We start from the raw sequence: 21,719 nt of genomic DNA on the forward strand, positions 1-21,719 counted from the left end.
CACACAGTGACACACACACAGTGACGCACACAGTGACACACACACAGTGACACACACACAGCAGTAACACACACACAGGTGACACACACACAGTGAAACACACCGACAGCGACACACACACACACAGTGACACACACACGGTGGGGTATTAACAAAGATCGAACAAAGATGCCCCGTGTAGCCTCTAACAGACTGTCGGGGCAAGTGCTGTTAGCGATTAGCAGCAGCACCTATGAAGGCCGGCACGGCACACGAGGGGGTGGGTGGCCAGCACCACGCCCGGCCGCCTTTGTTTCCAATCGACGCGATGTTTACTACACCACACACCTCACCGGCTATTCATTTGAGGCACAGTCGATGGGACCCGGTACCATCAAATTAGCACGGTTGGTCACGTACGGTGTGAAAAAAGTTCAGCATGCAGTAAAAAACCTTGGATTGCGAGCATAATTCGTTCCGGAAACTTGTTTGTAATCCAAAGCACTCGTATATTAGCTGTGATCACTTTCGATTTAAAGTTTTCGTGACTGCAGGGATTCATCTTCTTGGTTCTTTCGGTAAAGTCATCACGTAGAAGGGAAATAATAAAATAATAAAAATAAAACATAATACAATACAATTCTCACGACGTTTCGGCCACAACGCAAGCAGCCGTCCTCAGGTGAAGAACAGGTCTGTTACATATCCCATAAATATGCTAAATTCCTCTTGACATGCAAATTATTTTGTCAAGGCGCTCTTCCCCTTCCAACCCAGCAGCTTAAATATACGCTCCAAGCCTGGTGGTGTTTCATTCAGACGCTGTCTCCCCGACAGACCTGTTCATTCAGACGCTGTCTTCTCGACAGACCTGTTCATTCAGACGCTGTCTCCCCGACAGACCTGCTCATTCAGACGCTGTCTCCCCGACAGACCTGTTCATTCAGACGCCGTCTTCCCGACAGACCTGTTCTTACATGATACAGCAAGCGTGCTGTGACTGTTTCACCTGAAGACGGAAGCTTTTATTTTACTTTCATTAATTTACATTTTTTACCTACGTGACTTCACCGAAAAAACCCAAGAATACGAATCCTTGCAGTCACGAAAGCTTCAAATCTAGAATTTGGTCAAACATTTCATTAACTCGCCCCAAATGCGATGGGCTGGAACTGCTTCTCTTTGGTGAGGCGTGTGATGATGTTAGCTGCTGTTGATGATGATGTTAGCTGGTGTTGATGATGATGTTAGCTGCTGTTGATGATGATGTTAGCTGGTGTTGATGATGATGTTAGCTGGTGTTGATGATGATGTTAGCTGCTGTTGATGATGATGTTAGCTGGTGTTGATGATGATGTTAGCTGGTGTTGATGATGATGTTAGCTGGTATTGATGATGATGTTAGCTGGTGTTGATGATGTTGTTAGCTGGTGTTGATGATGTTGTTAGCTGGTGTTGATGATGATGTTAGCTGGTGTTGATGATGATGTTAGCTGGTGTTGATGATGATGTTAGCTGCTGTTGATGATGTTGTTAGCTGGTGTTGATGATGTTGTTAGCTGCTGTTGATGATGTTGTTAGCTGGTGTTGATGATGATGTTAGCTGGTGTTGATGATGATGTTAGCTGGTGTTGATGATGATGTTAGCTGGTGTTGATGATGATGTTAGCTGGTGTTGATGATGATGTTAGCTGGTGTTGATGATGATGTTAGCTGCTGTTGATGATGTTGTTAGCTGGTGTTGATGATGTTGTTAGCTGCTGTTGATGATGATGTTAGCTGGTGTTGATGATGATGTTAGCTGGTGTTGATGATGATGTTAGCTGCTGTTGATGATGATGTTAGCTGGTGTTGATGATGATGTTAGCTGGTGTTGATGATGTTGTTAGCTGCTGTTGATGATGTTGTTAGCTGGTGTTGATGATGATGTTAGCTGGTGTTGATGATGATGTTAGCTGGTGTTGATGATGATGTTAGCTGGTGTTGATGATGATGTTAGCTGGTGTTGATGATGATGTTAGCTGGTGTTGATGATGATGTTAGCTGGTGTTGATGATGATGTTAGCTGGTGTTGATGATGATGTTAGCTGGTGTTGATGATGATGTTAGCTGGTGTTGATGATGATGTTAGCTGGTATTGATGATGATGTTAGCTGGTGTTGATGATGATGTTAGCTGCTGTTGATGATGTTGTTAGCTGGTGTTGATGATGATGTTAGCTGGTGTTGATGATGATGTTAGCTGGTGTTGATGATGATGTTAGCTGGTGTTGATGATGATGTTAGCTGGTGTTGATGATGATGTTAGCTGGTGTTGATGATGATGTTAGCTGGTGTTGATGATGATGTTAGCTGGTGTTGATGATGATGTTAGCTGGTGTTGATGATGATGTTAGCTGGTATTGATGATGATGTTAGCTGGTATTGATGATGTTGTTAGCTGGTGTTGATGATGATGTTAGCTGGTGTTGATGATGATGTTAGCTGGTGTTGATGATGATGTTAGCTGGTGTTGATGATGATGTTAGCTGGTGTTGATGATGATGTTAGCTGGTATTGATGATGATGTTAGCTGGTGTTGATGATGATGTTAGCTGGTGTTGATGATGATGTTAGCTGGTGTTGATGATGATGTTAGCTGGTGTTGATGATGATGTTAGCTGGTGTTGATGATGATGTTAGCTGGTGTTGATGATGATGTTAGCTGGTGTTGATGATGATGTTAGCTGGTGTTGATGATGATGTTAGCTGGTGTTGATGATGATGTTAGCTGGTATTGATGATGATGTTAGCTGGTGTTGATGATGATGTTAGCTGGTATTGATGATGATGTTAGCTGGTGTTGATGATGATGTTAGCTGGTGTTGATGATGATGTTAGCTGGTGTTGATGATGATGTTAGCTGCTGTTGATGATGATGTTAGCTGCTGTTGATGATGATGTTAGCTGGTGTTGATGATGATGTTAGCTGGTGTTGATGATGATGTTAGCTGCTGTTGATGATGATGTTAGCTGGTGTTGATGATGATGTTAGCTGGTGTTGATGATGATGTTAGCTGGTATTGATGATGATGTTAGCTGCTGTTGATGATGATGTTAGCTGGTGTTGATGATGATGTTAGCTGCTGTTGATGATGATGTTAGCTGGTGTTGATGATGTTGTTAGCTGGTGTTGATGATGATGTTAGCTGGTATTGATGATGATGTTAGCTGCTGTTGATGATGATGTTAGCTGGTGTTGATGATGATGTTAGCTGGTGTTGATGATGTTGTTAGCTGGTGTTGATGATGATGTTAGCTGGTGTTGATGATGATGTTAGCTGGTGTTGATGATGATGTTAGCTGGTGTTGATGATGATGTTAGCTGGTGTTGATGATGTTGTTAGCTGGTGATGATGATGTTAGCTGGTGTTGATGATGATGTTAGCTGGTGTTGATGATGATGTTAGCTGGTGTTGATGATGATGTTAGCTGGTGTTGATGATGATGTTAGCTGGTGTTGATGATGATGTTAGCTGGTGTTGATGATGATGTTAGCTGGTGTTGATGATGATGTTAGCTGCTGTTGATGATGATGTTAGCTGGTGTTGATGATGATGTTAGCTGGTGTTGATGATGATGTTAGCTGGTGTTGATGATGATGTTAGCTGGTGTTGATGATGATGTTAGCTGGTGTTGATGATGATGTTAGCTGCTGTTGATGATGATGTTAGCTGGTATTGATGATGTTGTTAGCTGCTGTTGATGATGATGTTAGCTGGTGTTGATGATGATGTTAGCTGGTGTTGATGATGATGTTAGCTGGTGTTGATGATGATGTTAGCTGGTGTTGATGATGATGTTAGCTGGTGTTGATGATGATGTTAGCTGGTGTTGATGATGATGTTAGCTGGTGTTGATGATGATGTTAGCTGCTGTTGATGATGATGTTAGCTGGTGTTGATGATGATGTTAGCTGGTGTTGATGATGATGTTAGCTGGTGTTGATGATGATGTTAGCTGGTATTGATGATGATGTTAGCTGCTGTTGATGATGATGTTAGCTGGTGTTGATGATGATGTTAGCTGGTGTTGATGATGATGTTAGCTGGTGTTGATGATGATGTTAGCTGGTGTTGATGATGATGTTAGCTGGTGTTGATGATGATGTTAGCTGGTGTTGATGATGATGTTAGCTGGTGTTGATGATGATGTTAGCTGGTGTTGATGATGATGTTAGCTGGTATTGATGATGATGTTAGCTGGTGTTGATGATGTTGTTAGCTGGTGTTGATGATGATGTTAGCTGGTGTTGATGATGATGTTAGCTGGTGTTGATGATGATGTTAGCTGGTGTTGATGATGATGTTAGCTGGTGTTGATGATGATGTTAGCTGGTGTTGATGATGATGTTAGCTGGTGTTGATGATGATGTTAGCTGGTGATGATGATGTTGTTAGCTGGTGATGATGATGTTGTTAGCTGGTGTTGATGATGATGTTAGCTGGTGTTGATGATGATGTTAGCTGGTGTTGATGATGATGTTAGCTGGTGTTGATGATGATGTTAGCTGGTGTTGATGATGATGTTAGCTGGTATTGATGATGTTGTTAGCTGGTGATGATGATGTTGTTAGCTGGTGTTGATGATGATGTTAGCTGGTGTTGATGATGATGTTAGCTGGTGTTGATGATGATGTTAGCTGGTGTTGATGATGATGTTAGCTGGTGATGATGATGATGTTAGCTGGTGTTGATGATGATGTTAGCTGCTGTTGATGATGATGTTAGCTGCTGTTGATGATGATGTTAGCTGGTGTTGATGATGATGTTAGCTGGTGTTGATGATGATGTTAGCTGCTGTTGATGATGATGTTAGCTGGTGTTGATGTTGTTAGCTGCTGTTGATGATGATGTTAGCTGGTATTGATGATGATGTTAGCTGGTGTTGATGATGATGTTAGCTGGTATTGATGATGATGTTAGCTGCTGTTGATGATGTTGTTAGCTGGTGTTGATGTTGTTAGCTGCTGTTGATGATGATGTTAGCTGGTATTGATGATGATGTTAGCTGGTGTTGATGATGATGTTAGCTGGTGTTGATGATGATGTTAGCTGGTGTTGATGATGATGTTAGCTGGTGTTGATGATGTTGTTAGCTGGTGTTGATGATGATGTTAGCTGGTGTTGATGATGATGTTAGCTGGTATTGATGATGATGTTAGCTGGTATTGATGATGATGTTAGCTGGTGTTGATGATGATGTTAGCTGGTATTGATGATGATGTTAGCTGGTGTTGATGATGATGTTAGCTGGTGTTGATGATGATGTTAGCTGGTGTTGATGATGATGTTAGCTGGTATTGATGATGATGTTAGCTGGTGTTGATGATGATGTTAGCTGGTATTGATGATGATGTTAGCTGGTGTTGATGATGATGTTAGCTGGTATTGATGATGATGTTAGCTGGTGTTGATGATGATGTTAGCTGGTGTTGATGATGATGTTAGCTGGTGTTGATGATGATGTTAGCTGGTGTTGATGATGATGTTAGCTGGTGTTGATGATGATGTTAGCTGGTGTTGATGATGATGTTAGCTGGTGTTGATGATGATGTTAGCTGGTGTTGATGATGATGTTAGCTGGTGTTGATGATGATGTTAGCTGGTATTGATGATGATGTTAGCTGGTGTTGATGATGTTGTTAGCTGGTGTTGATGATGATGTTAGCTGGTGTTGATGATGATGTTAGCTGGTATTGATGATGATGTTAGCTGGTGTTGATGATGATGTTAGCTGGTGTTGATGATGATGTTAGCTGGTGTTGATGATGATGTTAGCTGGTGTTGATGATGATGTTAGCTGGTGTTGATGATGATGTTAGCTGGTGTTGATGATGTTGTTAGCTGGTGTTGATGATGATGTTAGCTGGTGTTGATGATGATGTTAGCTGGTGTTGATGATGTTGTTAGCTGGTGTTGATGATGATGTTAGCTGGTGTTGATGATGATGTTAGCTGGTGTTGATGATGATGTTAGCTGGTGTTGATGATGATGTTAGCTGGTGTTGATGATGATGTTAGCTGGTGTTGATGATGATGTTAGCTGGTGTTGATGATGATGTTAGCTGGTGTTGATGATGATGTTAGCTGGTATTGATGATGATGTTAGCTGGTGTTGATGATGATGTTAGCTGGTGTTGATGATGATGTTAGCTGGTGTTGATGATGATGTTAGCTGGTGTTGATGATGATGTTAGCTGGTGTTGATGATGATGTTAGCTGGTGTTGATGATGATGTTAGCTGGTGTTGATGATGATGTTAGCTGGTGTTGATGATGATGTTAGCTGGTGTTGATGATGATGTTAGCTGGTGTTGATGATGATGTTAGCTGGTGTTGATGATGATGTTAGCTGGTGTTGATGATGATGTTAGCTGGTGTTGATGATGATGTTAGCTGGTGTTGATGATGATGTTAGCTGGTGTTGATGATGTTGTTAGCTGGTGTTGATGATGATGTTAGCTGGTGTTGATGATGATGTTAGCTGGTGTTGATGATGATGTTAGCTGGTGTTGATGATGATGTTAGCTGGTGTTGATGATGATGTTAGCTGGTGTTGATGATGATGTTAGCTGGTGTTGATGATGATGTTAGCTGGTGTTGATGATGATGTTAGCTGGTGTTGATGATGATGTTAGCTGGTATTGATGATGATGTCGCTGCTACTCGCAACTGCTTTTCCAGGTTTGCTCCGAGATTTGTTGAATTTCTAGTCATGCGGTTGCCTTGGCAGGGCCAGACCCAAATGATTTCACGGGCCTCATACAACCTGACGTTCCCCACGACTGTGGAACAGCGTCAAGGTGTTGGGATGCAGTCATGAAAGCTTCAAATCTAGAGCCTGCTCCACCTTTGTGAGAAAAAAAATTCTAACGAGCAAACGAGCGAACGAAAGAGACCGAAACTCACCTCCTCGTGGTTGCAGTTGTTGTGACGGCACAGCAACGCGATGGCGGGCGGCATCACGACCACCACAGGCGTCGTGACGGTGGCGGCGGCCGTGGTCACGGCGGCGGTGACGGTCCCCTGGCTGTACGAGTGCTCGCCGCTCGAATCCGCCGGGTCGACCTCTCCGTCCGTGTCGACCCCGGACGCCGGTTTGACGTCTCTCACAGCGGACGCTACGGCCGGCAGGGGTCGGGGGCAAAGGGGTTTTCGGGACGACGAATTAAAAACCCCTCCCTCCTCCATAATCTTAGGTTTTTTTCGGTAAAGTCACCGCGCAGGTAAGAAATACAATTAAAAGTTAATAAAAGTAATGATGGAAATAAAATAAAATAATCGATCGCGACGTTTCGGAGGCAACACAAGTCTCCGTCATCAGGTGGGACCGTCACAGCTAAAATGACTGCTTTTGTTTTTCTTTCCTGTACGTGCGTTGTGCGTGTGTGTGTGTTGAACGTCTTTGGTTGCGTGTGTATGTGTGCGTGTGCGTTGAAACGTCTTTCGTTGCGTGTGTATGTGTGTGTGTGTTGAACTTCTATGATCGCGTGTGTATGTGTGTGTTGTGAGTGTGTGCGTCTTTCGTTGCGTGTGTATGTGTGTGTGTTGTGTGTGCGTCAAATATTGGAGGAAGATGTCACCCCCTGTGAGTGGCTGGCTGAGGTGCCATCTGTTGAGGAAGTACTGAAGGCGATCCAGAGTCTGAGACCAGGAAAGGCACCGGGCAGAGATGATCTCCCAAGCGAAATGCTGAGGGAGGGTGGCGTTTGTGCGCAGACTGCCCTACATGACATCATAACAACAGTCTGGACCACTGGATGGGTTCCGCAGGATTGGAAGGATGCACTGGTGGTCCCCCTCTTCATTTAGGCTGGCCTGCCTACGGTCCTTCCTGGGTTTAATCAGGCTGGATTGTGTGTAGCGTATTGTAGTGTATAATGTAGCGTAGTGTGTAGCGTAGTGTGTAGCGTAGTGTGTAGTGTAGTGTGTAGCAGTGTGAACCTAATCTGTAGCATAGTGTGGTGTATAATGTAGCGGAGTGTGTAGCGTAGTGTGTAACGTATCGTGTATTGTATAGTAGTGTATAATGTAGCGTAGTGTGTAGCGTAGTGTGTAGCGTAGTGTGCAGAATAGTGTGTAGCATAGCGTGTAGTATATAATTTAGTGTAGTGTAGCGTGTAGTGCCGTCATCTTCCCATCCGCATATGAAAAAGATCCACGCTCCCGGTGCTCACCCGAGTGGGGCAGTGAAGCCCATTTTTTTGTGGCAGTGATGATGAATATGATCGTGATGTTGATGAGGATGACGCTGTTGATTACGATGATGATGACGGTGGCGACGATGTTGACGACGATGTTGATGACGATGATGACGACGGTGATGACGATGATGTTGATGAGGATGACGATGACGACGTTGATTACGATGATGATGACGGTGATGACGATGACGACGATGTTGACGACAATGTTGACGACGATGTTGACAATGTTGACGACGTTGATTACGATGATGATGACGACGACGATGTTGATGAGGATGACGATGTTGATGAGGATGACGACGACGACGTTGATTACGATGATGATGACGGTGACGACGACGGTGACGACGACGATGTTGATGTTGACGACGATGTTGACGACGATGTTGATTACGATGATGATGAAGGTGACGACGACGGTGACGATGATGATGTTGAAGAGGATGACGATGTTGACGACGATGTTGATTACGATGATGATGACGGTGACGACGCAATGACGACGACGATGTTGATGAAGATGACGACGACGACGTTGATTACGATGATGGTGACGTGACGGTGATGACGATCACGACGATGATGATGACGGTGATGACGATAACGACGATGTTGACGACGACGTTGACGATGACGATGTTGACGACGATGTTAATTACGACGACGACCCCTTCACCTCGTGCGCTGCTGACCCCCCCCCACCACCCCCGCGGCGTTACCGTAGGGCTCGTGAAGAGACGAGGCCGGGCAGCGGGAGGCAAAGTGGTCCAGGACGCACAGAAGGAGATGGAACGCCGAGACCAGATCCGTGCCGGCCTGGAGCCCGTGGCCTGCGCGACCCAGCCACACCACAGACAAAGGCCCACGTTTACAGCTCTAATTGTCCACGTTTACGCCTCTAATTGTCCACGTTTACGCCTCTAATTGTCCACGCTCAACTCACCTTGCCTGTAAAAGCACCACGCGGTCCCTTACGTCACGGCGAGGGGCTGGGGATGTGGAAGGAGGGGGGAGGGGCGATGGGGGGAGGGGGCAGGGGGATGGGCAGCTCAGACAGTACATGTCATTGAGGCGTGTTGTTTTTTTAAAAAGCATTTTTAAATATTTCATTACCTACGTGACTTTACCGGGAAAAAATACAAACAGTATGGACCCCTCCGTGCAGTCACGACAACTTCAAATCTACAAGTTCCTTGTCAAATTTGAGAAACACCACTGGCCTCAGACCAGAGGTCGCAAACGGGTACCCGTACCCTACCCGTACCCGGCCGGGTATCGGGTAGGGTACGGGTATCGGGTACCCGGTTGCGACCTCTGCCTCAGACGAAGACGATCACTCACCCTTTGCGAGGATGAACATGGTCCAGCACTCCCTTGCCAACTTGGACGGAAACGGCGGTGAGGCGCTGTGGGGGACGTAATTTCGTTATTTTGTTATTGATGCGACGTGTAATGATGCGACGTTATGATGTAAGGTAAGGGGTGCGATGTAATGATGTAATGTAATTGTGTAAGGTGTAATATTTTTTCGTAACGTGTAATATTTTCGATTTGAAGCTTTCGTGACTGCAGGGATTCATCTTCTTGGTTCTTTCGGCAAAGTCACGTAGAAGGGAAATAATAAAATAATAAAAATACAACGTAATAAAATACTATTCTCACGACGTTTCGGCCACAACGCAAGCAGCCGTCCTCAGGTGAAGAACAGGTCTGTCGGAAAGACAAGTTTCATTCAGACGATGTCTTTCCGACAGACCTGTTCATTCAGACGCTGTCTTTCCGACAGACCTGTTCATTCAGACGCTGTCTTTCCGACAGACCTGTTCATTCAGACGCTGTCTTTCCGACAGACCTGTTCATTCAGACGCTGTCTTTCCGACAGACCTGTTCATTCAGACGCTGTCTTTCCGACAGACCTGTTCATTCAGACGCTGTCTTTCCGACAGACCTGTTCATTCAGACGCTGTCTTTCCGACAGACCTGTTCATTCAGACGCTGTCTTTCCGACAGACCTGTTCATTCAGACGCTGTCTTTCCGACAGACCTGTTCATTCAGACGCTGTCTCCCCGACAGACCTGTTCATCACCTGAGGACGGCTGCTTGCGTTGTGGCCAAAACGTCGTGAGAATTATTTTATTATGTTTAAATTTTATTATTTTATTATTTCCCTTCTACGTGACTTTACCGAAAGAACCAAGACGTTGTAATATTTTATTGGTGTAACGGAGGTATTCCTTTGCAACATTGGCAAATTTTGCTCTGCGCGATATTGGCTACCGGCGATTCGCATAACTCTATGCGACTGCTGCATCGAGAGAGAGAACAAGTGACGTGAGATAACGTGACGAGGGATAACGGTGACGAGGGATAAAGTGGAGGATGTGTAAATGACTGCCGGCCTACCATCCTCTGCAGTCTTCGTTGAAGATCTTGCCGTACATCCTGCAAGGGCGATGGGGGGAGGGGGTGAGAGTTCCCACGAGATCAAAGATCAACAAACTAAATCCATCAATCGACAATCAAAAGAACAAGTCATATTTAAAAGTATTTTTTTTAAACACGCTTTAATTAAATGTACGAGTATTGGAAGAACTCCACAACTCCGGGAAGTGGCCCCGAAGCTTGCCACAACGTAAGGGGCCGTGGTGATTTACAGCCAACGTCAGTTGAGCGTGGACAATTAGACCCAAACCGAAACATGACATAAATAAATAATTTTTAAAAATATTTTTCTTTTTTATGACAGAATATAGTATTGTTATCAGCATGACTTCAGTATACCAAGTTTGCAGTCAATACCACATTGGGAAGTGGGTTAAAATTGAGTTACAAGATTTGAGGACATGACAACAACAACAGACAGAGTGAGTTAAATGAAAGCGTGTCAAATAATGTTTTAAAATGTGTTTGATTTGTTATGATAGAATATAGTATTGTCATCAGTATGACATAAGTATACCAAGTTTGCAGTCGATACCACATTGGGAAGTGGGTTAAAATTGAGTTACATGATTTGAGGATACAACAACAACGACAACAACAGAGTGAGTTAAATAAAAGCGTGTAAAATGACAGCAGGCACGCGATGATCCCTATCAACCCAAGTGATTCGGGTGCTACGTCCGGATCAAAATAATAATAACAACAATTCCATTTATATCGCGCTTTCATCAAGGATCTCAACGTTACAGATTACAGCAGCAGCAGACACAATTACGTTATAAATACATTTTAAGAACCCTTTAACTCAATGAACTAAAAGTTGAACAAGCGAAAGCGTGCAAATATGTTTCAAGATGCATTTTTAAAATGTCCTCGAACTCCGGCATCCTGAAGAGCGTCCCATAGCCTGGGGGCTAAACAGAGAATTTAGATTTGAAACTTTCGTGATTGCAGGGAATCCACACTCATTGGTTCTTTCGGTAAAGTCCACGTAGGTAGAAAAAAAAAATCACGACGTTTCGATCGCAATACAAGCGGTCTCCCCACGATGGCGAGATGTTAACTACTCCGCCTGATATACAGGAGGTCGTGGGTTCGATCCCGAACCTGAGTTTGCATGTTCTCTCCCCGTAGTCACGCAGATTTTTCTCCAGGTCTTTCAGTTTTTCCCTCCACATTTGGAATCAACATCACGCGTTTATTCAGCTGATATGATTCCATATTCTTAGGTTTTTTCGGTAAAGTCTGATCAGCTCCCCCCCCCTCTCCTCCCCCCTTCAACTTGCTTATAAGGGATTACATCTTGAATCATTGCCTCACTTGATGCAGCTAATTCGGCTGTGACGGTCCCACCTGATGACGGAGACTTGTGTTGCCTCCGAAACGTCGTGATTTTTTGTTTTATTTTATTTTATTTTCATTAATTTTGATGTTTTACCTACGTGACTTTACCGAAAAAACCTAAGAATAGGATTCCTTGCAGTCACGAAAGCTTCAAATCTAGATAGGATTCCACATCGTGATGACGATGAGCAGCTTCGTTCAGCTATCATCTGTGATGACCAGGTCACTCAGTGTGGCCTTACCTTGTAAAAAAAAAAAATTGGCTCAACAGTTTTTATCATCGTCGTTATTGTTACTACGATTATCGCTTACGTCTGGAACTTTTTGTAGATGGCGGCAACGACCTGGAACTGGTTATTCAGGGTGGTGAGTGATAGCTGCATTTCTGGCGGAGCATCCATGTTCCGCACAGCGTGGTAGAAATCGTCGAAGCTGTCACGGCACGGAGGGGGGTGGGGGCGGGGGCGAGACATTTGGAGAGACTCTGGTGAGAGAGAGAACGATACTCTTAGTTTTTTCGCTAAAGTCACCATGCAGGTAAAAAATGAAATTTAAATTAATAAAAAATTAACCCGTAAAAACAAAGTTTTTCACTCTAAATCCTTTATATGCGTGGCGGCTAGAGTCCTCTCGTCCTCTGGCTTGAGATGGCTGCCACCTATGGGTCAGATGATTGCCTGCCACCATTAAGCAATTGGTAATTACATATAAAAAAAAATTTATCTAAAAAGTGTAAAATTTTGGAAAAAAATTTTCACGAAAATAAATTGTCACGCACAACGAGTCTGTGTGCAAAATGTCAGCTCGATTGGATCACGGGAAGTGGGTTAAAAAACGAACTAAAGATTTGCACGGTCGTAAGCGCGCAAGCAAGCAAGCAAGTGAACTCAATATAAAGGATTTAAAAAACATAACTGAGAAAACAACTAAGACGACAAAACTGAGAAGACAGCCGAGAGAACACAACTTACAGGAGCTCATTAGACACAATGGAGTGAACAACACCGAGAGAAGAAAACTGAGACAACGCAACTGAGAGACAAACACTGGGAGAACACGCCGGAGAGAACGCCACCGAGAGAACAGAACTTGACACAACAAAACACAAGTGGGATGACACGGCTGAGTGAACACAACCGAGAGTGGCAGATGACGGGGAGCTCTGCATGCAGATATGAGCTACGCGTCGGAGGCCGTTGGGACTGCGAGAAGGGCTTGCGTGCAGATGCAGGATAACAGTGTATAGTGTAGTGTAGTATGTAGTGTAGTATGTAGTGTATAGTGTAGTGTATAGTGTAGCGTATAGTGTAGTCTATAGTGTAGTGTAGTATGTAGTGTATAGTGTAGTGTATAGTGTAGTGTATAATGTAATGTAGTGTATAGTGTAGTGTATAGTGTAGTGTATAGTGTAGTGTATAGTGTAGTGTAGTATGTAGTGTATATTGTAGTGTATAGTGTAGTGTAGTATGTAGTGTATAGTGTAGTGTGTATTGTAGTGTATAGTGTAGTGTATAGTGTAGTGTGTATTGTAGTGTATAGTGTAGTGTATAGTGTAGTGTAGCATGTAGTGTAAAGTGTAGTGTATAGTGTAGTGTGCATTGTAGTGTATAGTGTAGTGTATAGTGTAGTGTATAGTGTAGTGTGTATTGTAGTGTATAGTGTAGTGTATAGTAGTGTGTAGTGTAGTGTGTATTGTAGTGTATAGTGTAATGTATAGTAGTGTGTAGTGTAGTGTGTATTGTAGTGTATAGTGTAGTGTGTATTGTAGTGTGTATTGTAGTGTATAGTGTAGTGTATAGTGTAGTGTGTATTGTAGTGTATAGTGTAGTGCGTATTGTAGTGTACAGTGTAGTGTATGTGTGTTCAACTTCTTTTTGTACAGTGCCGTGTATAGTGTAGTGTAGTATGTAGTGTATAGTGTAGTGTATAGTGTAGTGTATAGTGTAGTGTATAATGTAGTGTATAGTGTAGTGTGTATTGTAGTGTATAGTGTAGTGTATAGTGTAGTGTGTATAGTAGTGTATAGTGTAGTGTGTATTGTAGTGTATAGTGTAGTGTATAGTGTAGTGTATAGTGTAGTGTATAGTGTAGTGTATAGTGTAGTGTGTATTGTAGTGTATAGTGTAGTGTATATTGTAGTGTATAGTGTAGTGTATAGTGTAGTGTATAGTGTAGTGTGTATTGTAGTGTATAGTGTAGTGTGTAGTGTAGTGTATAGTGTAGTGTATAGTGTAGTGTATAGTAGTGTATAGTGTAGTGTATAGTGTAGTGTATAGTGTAGTGTATAGTGTAGTGTATAGTGTAGTGTATAGTGTAGTGTATAGTGTAGTGTATAGTGTAGTGTATAGTGTAGTGTATAGTGTAGTGTATAGTGTAGTGTATAGTGTAGTGTATAGTGCAGTGTATAGTGCAGTGTATAGTGCAGTGTATAGTGTAGTGTATAGTGTAGTGTATAGTGTAGTGTATAGTGTAGTGTATAGTGTAGTGTATAGTGTAGTGTGTATTGTAGTGTATAGTGTAGTGTATAGTGTAGTGTGTAGTGTAGTGTGTAGTGTAGTGTGTAGTGTAGTGTATAGTGTAGTGTATAGTGTAGTGTATAGTGTAGTGTATAGTGTAGTGTATAGTGTAGTGTATAGTGTAGTGTATAGTGTAGTGTATAGTGCAGTGTATAGTGCAGTGTATAGTGCAGTGTATAGTGCAGTGTATAGTGTAGTGTATAGTGTAGTGTATAGTGTAGTGTATAGTGTAGTGTATAGTGTAGTGTATAGTGTAGTGTATAGTGCAGTGTATAGTGTAGTGTATAGTGTAGTGTATAGTGTAGTGTATAGTGCAGTGTATAGTGTAGTGTATAGTGTAGTGTATAGTGTAGTGTATAGTGTAGTGTATAGTGTAGTGTATAGTGTAGTGTATAGTGTAGTGTATAGTGTAGTGTATATTGTAGTGTATAGTGTAGTGTATAGTGTAGTGTATAGTGTAGTGTATAGTGTAGTGTATAGTGTAGTGTATAGTGTAGTGTATATTGTAGTGTATAATGTAGTGTATAGTGTAGTGTATAGTGTAGTGTATAATGTAGTGTATAGTGTAGTGTGCATTGTAGTGTATAGTGTAGTGTATAGTGTAGTGTATAGTGTAGTGTATAGTGTAGTGTATAGTGTAGTGTGTAGTGTAGTGTGTAGTGTAGTGTATAGTGTAGTGTATAGTGTAGTGTATAGTGTAGTGTATAGTGTAGTGTATAGTGTAGTGTATAGTGTAGTGTATAGTGTAGTGTATAGTGTAGTGTATAGTGCAGTGTATAGTGCAGTGTATAGTGTAGTGTATAGTGTAGTGTATAGTGTAGTGTATGTGTGTTGAAACTTCTTTCACGCTGTACGTAGCCAACCGCGCTAATCGGCGGTGCGAGGGAAGGACATCAAACGAAACACAAAAACCAGCTTGAAAGAAATGAGTTTCCAACTAGGTATAGTAGCGTAGTGTACAGTGTCGTGTATAGTGTAGTGTAGTATGTAGTGTATAGTGTAGTGTGTATTGTAGTGTATAGTGTAGTGTAGTGCATATTGTAGTGTATAGTGTAGTGCGTATTGTAGTGTACAGTGTAGTGTGTATTGTAGTGTATAGTGTAGTGCATATTGTAGTGTATAGTGTAGTGCGTATTGTAGTGTATAGTGTAGTGTGTATTGTAGTGTACAGTGTAGTGCATATTGTAGTGTATAGTGTAGTGTGTATTGTAGTGTATAGTGTAGTGTGTATTGTAGTGTATAGTGTAGTGCGTATTGTAGTGTACAGTGGAGTGTGTATTGTAGTGTATAGTGTAGTGTGTATTGTAGTGTATAGTGTAGTGAGTATTGTAGTGTATAGTGTAGTGTGTATTGTAGTGTACAGTGCCGTGTATAGTGTAGTGTGTAGCATAGTGCATAGTGTAGAATATCGTGTAATGTAGTGTGTATTTTTAGTGTATAGTGGAGTGTGTATTGTAGTGTATAGTGTAGTGTAGTATGTAGTGTATAGTGTAGTGTAGTATGTAGTGTATAGCGTAGCCGTATGTGTGTTGAACTTCTTTCGCACCGTACGTAGCCAACCGCGCTAATCGTATGTGCGCTACTCACTTGACCCCAAGCTCAGAGAGAAGCTGCGTGACCTTGATGGGCAACGGTTTCATGGCAGCGATGTAGAGACACACGGCCATTGTGGAACCACAGCTCTGCGACAAACAAAAAAAATGTTTACACTTTTATGAGAGACCCATAGACTCATCACACAGATACCCATAGACTCATCACGCAGATACCCATAGACTCATCACGCAGATACCCATAGACTCATCACATAGAGACCCACAGACTCACCACACAGAGACCCACAGACTCATCACACAGAGACCGATAGACTCATCACACAGAGACCCATAGACTCATCACACAGATACCCATAGTCATAACACAGAGACCCACAGACTCATCACACAGATACCCACAGACTCCTCACACAGAGACCCACAGACTCATCACACAGATACCCATAGACTCATCACACAGAGACCCACAGACTCATCACACAGAGACCGATAGACTCATCACACAGAGACCCATAGACTCATCACACAGAGACCCATAGAGTCATAACACAGAGACCCATAGACTCATCACACAGAGACCCATAGACTCATCACACAGAGACCCATAGACTCCTCACACAGAGACCCATAGACTCATCACACAGAGACCCACAAACTCATCACACAGAGACCCATAGACTCCTCACACAGAGACCCATAGACTCCCGACACAGACCCATAGACGCATCACACAGATACCCATAGACTCATCACACAGATACCCATAGACTCATCACACAGAGACCCATAGACGCATCACACAGAGACCCATAGACTCATCACACAGATACCCATAGATGCATCACACAGAGACCCATAGAGTCATCACACAGAGACCCATAGAGTCATCACACAGAGACCCATAAACTCATCACACAGAGACCCATAGACTCACCACACAGAGACCCACAGACTCATCACACAGAGACCCATAGACTCCTCACACAGAGACCCACAGACTCGTCACGCAGAGACCCACAGACTCGTCACGCAAAGACCCAGACTCGTCACACAGAGACCCACAGACTCGTCACACAGAGACCCACAGACTCGTCACACAGAGACCCACAGACTCGTCACACAGAGACCCATAGACTCATCACACAGAAACCCATAGACTCATCATACAGAGACCCATAGACTCATCACACAGATACCCATAGACTCACCACACAGATACCCATAGACTCATCACACAGAGACCCACAGACTCATCACACAGATACCCATAGACTCATCACACAGAGACCCACAGACTCATCACACAGAGACCCACAGACTCATCACACAGAGACCCACAGACTCGTCACACAGAGACCCATAGACTCATCACACAGAAACCCATAGACTCATCACACAGAGACCCATAGACTCATCACAGATACCCATAGACTCACCACACAGATACCCATAGACTCATCACATAGAGACCCATAGACTCATCACACAGATACCCATAGACTCATCACACAGAGACCCACAGACTCATCACACAGAGACCCACAGACTCATCACACAGATACCCATAGACTCATCACACAGAGACCCACAGACTCACCACACAGAGACCCACAGACTCATCACACAGAGACCCACAGACTCATCACACAGAGACCCACAGACTCATCACACAGAGACCCACAAACTCATCACACAGAGACCCATAGACTCATCACACAGAGACCCACAGACTCCTACGTACAGATATAAACACTTTAATTAAAACATTAAAACAAACAAACATCTCACCTGCACAGACTCGGGTTTGCACGTCAATTCCCAGAGCCTCCAGGCCATCTTGCACGTGTCATCAGCGGCACCCACAGCCACACAAACCTTCTCCAGCTTCCTCCGCCACCCATCCTCTTCGGAATCGCTGCTGCTGGCGCTGTTGCTGCCGCTGCTGCTGCTTTCAGCACCCACACAGCGAAAACAAACAACCGTGCCTTTCAGAATCATCGCGATCTTCATTTGTACTTGAGGAGGAATCCGATGAGCTTTCAAGTTCTTTTTTCAACGGATGGTTCCAGTAGCAGCACACGTGTGGTTGTCAGAGCGTTACAACAAACGATGCTAAAACACGATAGGCGTGCAAAAGTATAGGAGTGTAAAGATCCAGACTCATCACACAGATACCTATAGACCCATCACACAGATACCCATAGACGCATCACACAGAGACCCATAGACTCATCACACAGAGACCCATAGACCCATCACACAGATACCCATAGACGCATCACACAGAGACCCATAGACGCATCACACAGAGACTCACAGACTCATCACACAGAAACTCATAGACCCATCACACAGATACCCATAGACGCATCACACAGAGACCCATAGACGCATCACACAGAGACTCACAGACTCATCACACAGAAACCCATAGACTCATCACACAGAGATCCAGACTCATCACACAGAGACCCACAAACGCATCACACAGAGACCCACAGACTCATCACACAGAGATCCAGACTCATCACACAGAGACCCACAAACTCATCACACAGAGACCCATAGACTCATCACACAGAGACCCATAGACTCCTCACACAGAGACCCATAGACGCATCACACAGAGACTCACAGACTCATCACACAGAAACCCATAGACTCATCACACAGAGATCCAGACTCATCACACAGAGACCCACAAACGCATCACACAGAGACCCATAGACTCATCACACAGAGACCCATAGACTCCTCACACAGAGACCCATAGACGCATCACACAGAGACCCATAGACGCATCACACAGAGACCCATAGACTCATCACACAGAGATCCATAGACAGACACACAGACTCATCACACAGAGACCCATAGACTCCCGGACACAGACCCATAGACTCATTACACAGATACCCATAGACGCATCACACATTTGTTATTTTACCAGGTAAAGCCAACTGAACTATCAGCATATGTTTCAGAAGCGCCCTGGGTGCAAATAATAGCTCAACTAAGTGGCTTTTTCGCGTGGGAATTGATAGCAGCCAATTTGTTTTAAATAACTCTAAACGTGTGATGTTGATACTAGATGTGGAGGGGAGAAACCGGAGGACCCGGAGAAAGAGAGACACGCAAACTCCAAATATACAGCAGGCGCCAGGGTCGGGATGATTGTGTAGGCGCACACCAGAGGTCGCAACCGGGTACCCGATACCCGTACCCTACCCGATACCCGGCTACTCGTACCCGGCCGAGTACGGGTAGCCGTTTGCGACCCTGCTGCGGCCGGGTATGGGTATGGGTAAGGAATCAAAACCCGTTTGCGACCTCTGGTTGGTGGGTGAATAAGTGGGTGCGTGGGTGAGTGGGTGAGTGGGTGAGTGCGTGGGTGAGTGAGTAGCTGAATTAGTGGGTGGGTGAGTGCGTGGGTGAGTGAGTAGCTGAATTAGTGGGTGGGTGAGTCGAGTGAGTGGGAGAGTTTGCGACCCTGGTGCGGCCGGGTACGGGTACGGGTAGGCCGTGAGTCACTGGTGAGTCACCGTTTGTCACTCATTTCCCAACGTCTTGTCTCTTCTCACAATTCAAGTTCCTAGAATCAACCCACCCGCGCCTGCACCATGGCTTCATACCCGGCCGGGTACGGGTAGCCGGGTATCGGGTAGGGTACCCGTTTTCGACCCTGGTGCGGCCGGGTACGGGTACGGGTAAGGAATCAAAACCCGTTTGTGACCTCTGGCGCACACACTGATGACAAGATCTATCGATTGATAATCGTAGGGGAAGCCAATAAGGATTTTAAAAAACACATCTTAATTCATACGTATATCCTAGAAACTCAGACCAGGTTCTGGAAGAATGCTGGCAAAGAGAGTGGCGAACGATGCCACCGGACATCCGGAATAAGCGTTCGATTAGCACGGGATGCACGCTAGTTGGTGAATAGCGAAGAAATAAAGTGTTGCTAAAAAACAGTTGTACAATATTGCTTATTGCGTTGATCGGGGCGCTACAATGTTAGAATTTTAGATGGGAGTGCTTTTGCCAATAACATTCGACAAAAAGCCTGGCTCTTGCTGATGAGACCCAGGATGTCAAAACCAGTCCAGAGTTTTCTTGCTATCGGCTGTCCCACACGGAATGTTTCCCAGTAGCTTTTAATCAACAAGCCAGACTCTTGCTGATGAGACCCATGATGTCAAAACCAGTCCAGAGTTCGCTTGCTATCGGCTGTTCCGCACTGCTCACAAATAGCTTTAGATTAGTTTAACACGTTCAAGCTTTTAATGAACAAGCCAGACTCTTGCTGATGAGACCCATGATGTCAAAACCAGTCCAGAGTTCGCTTGCTATCGGCTGTTCCGCACTATTCAGAAATAGCTTTAGATTAGTTTAACACGTTCAAGCTTTAATGAACAAGACATACACTTGCTGATGAGGCCCATGATGTCAATACCAGTCCAGAGTTCGCTTGCTATCGGCTGTCCGCACAGTTTACAAATAGCTTTAGATTAGTTTAACACGTTCAAGCTTTAATCAACAAGCTAGACTCATGCTGATGAGAACCATGATGTCAAAACCAGTGCAGAGTTTGCTTGGCATCGGCTGTCCGCACTAATGTTTACACATAGCTTTAGATTATCTTCTTGGTTCTTTCGGTAAAGTCACGTAGAAGGGAAGTAATAAAATAACAGCTCCCCGACAGACCTGGTCTTCACCTGAGGACGGCTGCTTGCGTTGTGGCCGAAACGTCGTGAGAATTATTTTATTATGTTTTATTTTTATTATTTTATTACTTCCCTTCTACGTGACTTTACCGAAAGAACCAAGAAGATGAATCCCTGCAGTCACGAAAGTTTTAAATCGAAATTTTATTGTTATATTTTTATTATTTTATTATTTCCCTTCTACGTGACTTTACCGAAAGAACCAAGAAGATGAATCCCTGCAGTCACGAAAGCTTTAAATCGAAATTTTATTGTTATATTTTTATTATTTTATTACTTCCCTTCTACGTGACTTTACCGAAAGAACCAAGAAGATGAATCCCTGCAGTCACGAAAGCTTTAAATCGAAGCTTTAGATTAGTTTAACACGTTCAAGCTTTTATCAACAAGACTGACTCTTGCTGATGAGACTCACTGTCAAAGCCGGTTCAGAATTGCACTTGGGACAAATTCTTCTGGATAATATTGGGTCTGCAAATCCAATAAATAAGATGCCAATGGGGTAATAACTGTAGTATTTATATGTTAGAGAAGTCTCATACATCATAACGAGAGTTGTGTTTTGGATGTGATTTTTTTTTTTACACTGCATGTTAGTTTAGTCCCAAAAACATTTTAAAAAATCCTTCGAATCTGAGGTAAAACAATTGTTTTAACACTTTAACACGTAATCAACGCTTCAACACACGGGTGGGCTAAAGCAGTGAACTATTTTGTCTTTTGTCAACGTGACACTTTTGTTTTGCTGATTGGCCGTGTCGGGTGGTGGAGGGTTACGACACATTTATAAATAACGTGATCTAAACCCAAAAACGTTGATTATATTTTGATTTAAAGCTTTCGTGACTGCAGGGATTCATATTCTTGGTTTTTTTTTCAAACTTTCTTGCTGTGGATTTCACATCTGAT

The 21,719-nt window shown here is 43.6% G+C and overlaps 1 protein-coding gene across 1 annotated transcript in view; it reads right to left on the reverse strand.

Annotated features, from left to right (window-relative positions):
• The window catches only part of LOC144952144 (retinoblastoma-associated protein-like), a 194,877-nt gene that overhangs the window by 171,763 nt on the left and 1,395 nt on the right, over nt 1-21,719 (reverse strand). Inside the window, exons 2-8 of the mRNA XM_078882548.1 lie at nt 17,872-18,028; nt 16,115-16,209; nt 12,324-12,443; nt 10,629-10,667; nt 9,566-9,630; nt 8,944-9,054; nt 6,927-7,138 (exon numbers count right to left, since the gene is read on the reverse strand). Coding sequence (XP_078738674.1) covers nt 6,927-7,138; nt 8,944-9,054; nt 9,566-9,630; nt 10,629-10,667; nt 12,324-12,443; nt 16,115-16,209; nt 17,872-18,028 — 799 coding nt within the window. The remainder of the gene's footprint in view (nt 1-6,926; nt 7,139-8,943; nt 9,055-9,565; nt 9,631-10,628; nt 10,668-12,323; nt 12,444-16,114; nt 16,210-17,871; nt 18,029-21,719) is intronic.

The sequence above is a fragment of the Lampetra fluviatilis genome, chromosome 66 (genome assembly GCF_964198595.1).
Source record: "Lampetra fluviatilis chromosome 66, kcLamFluv1.1, whole genome shotgun sequence".
Lineage (NCBI taxonomy): Eukaryota > Metazoa > Chordata > Hyperoartia > Petromyzontiformes > Petromyzontidae > Lampetra > Lampetra fluviatilis.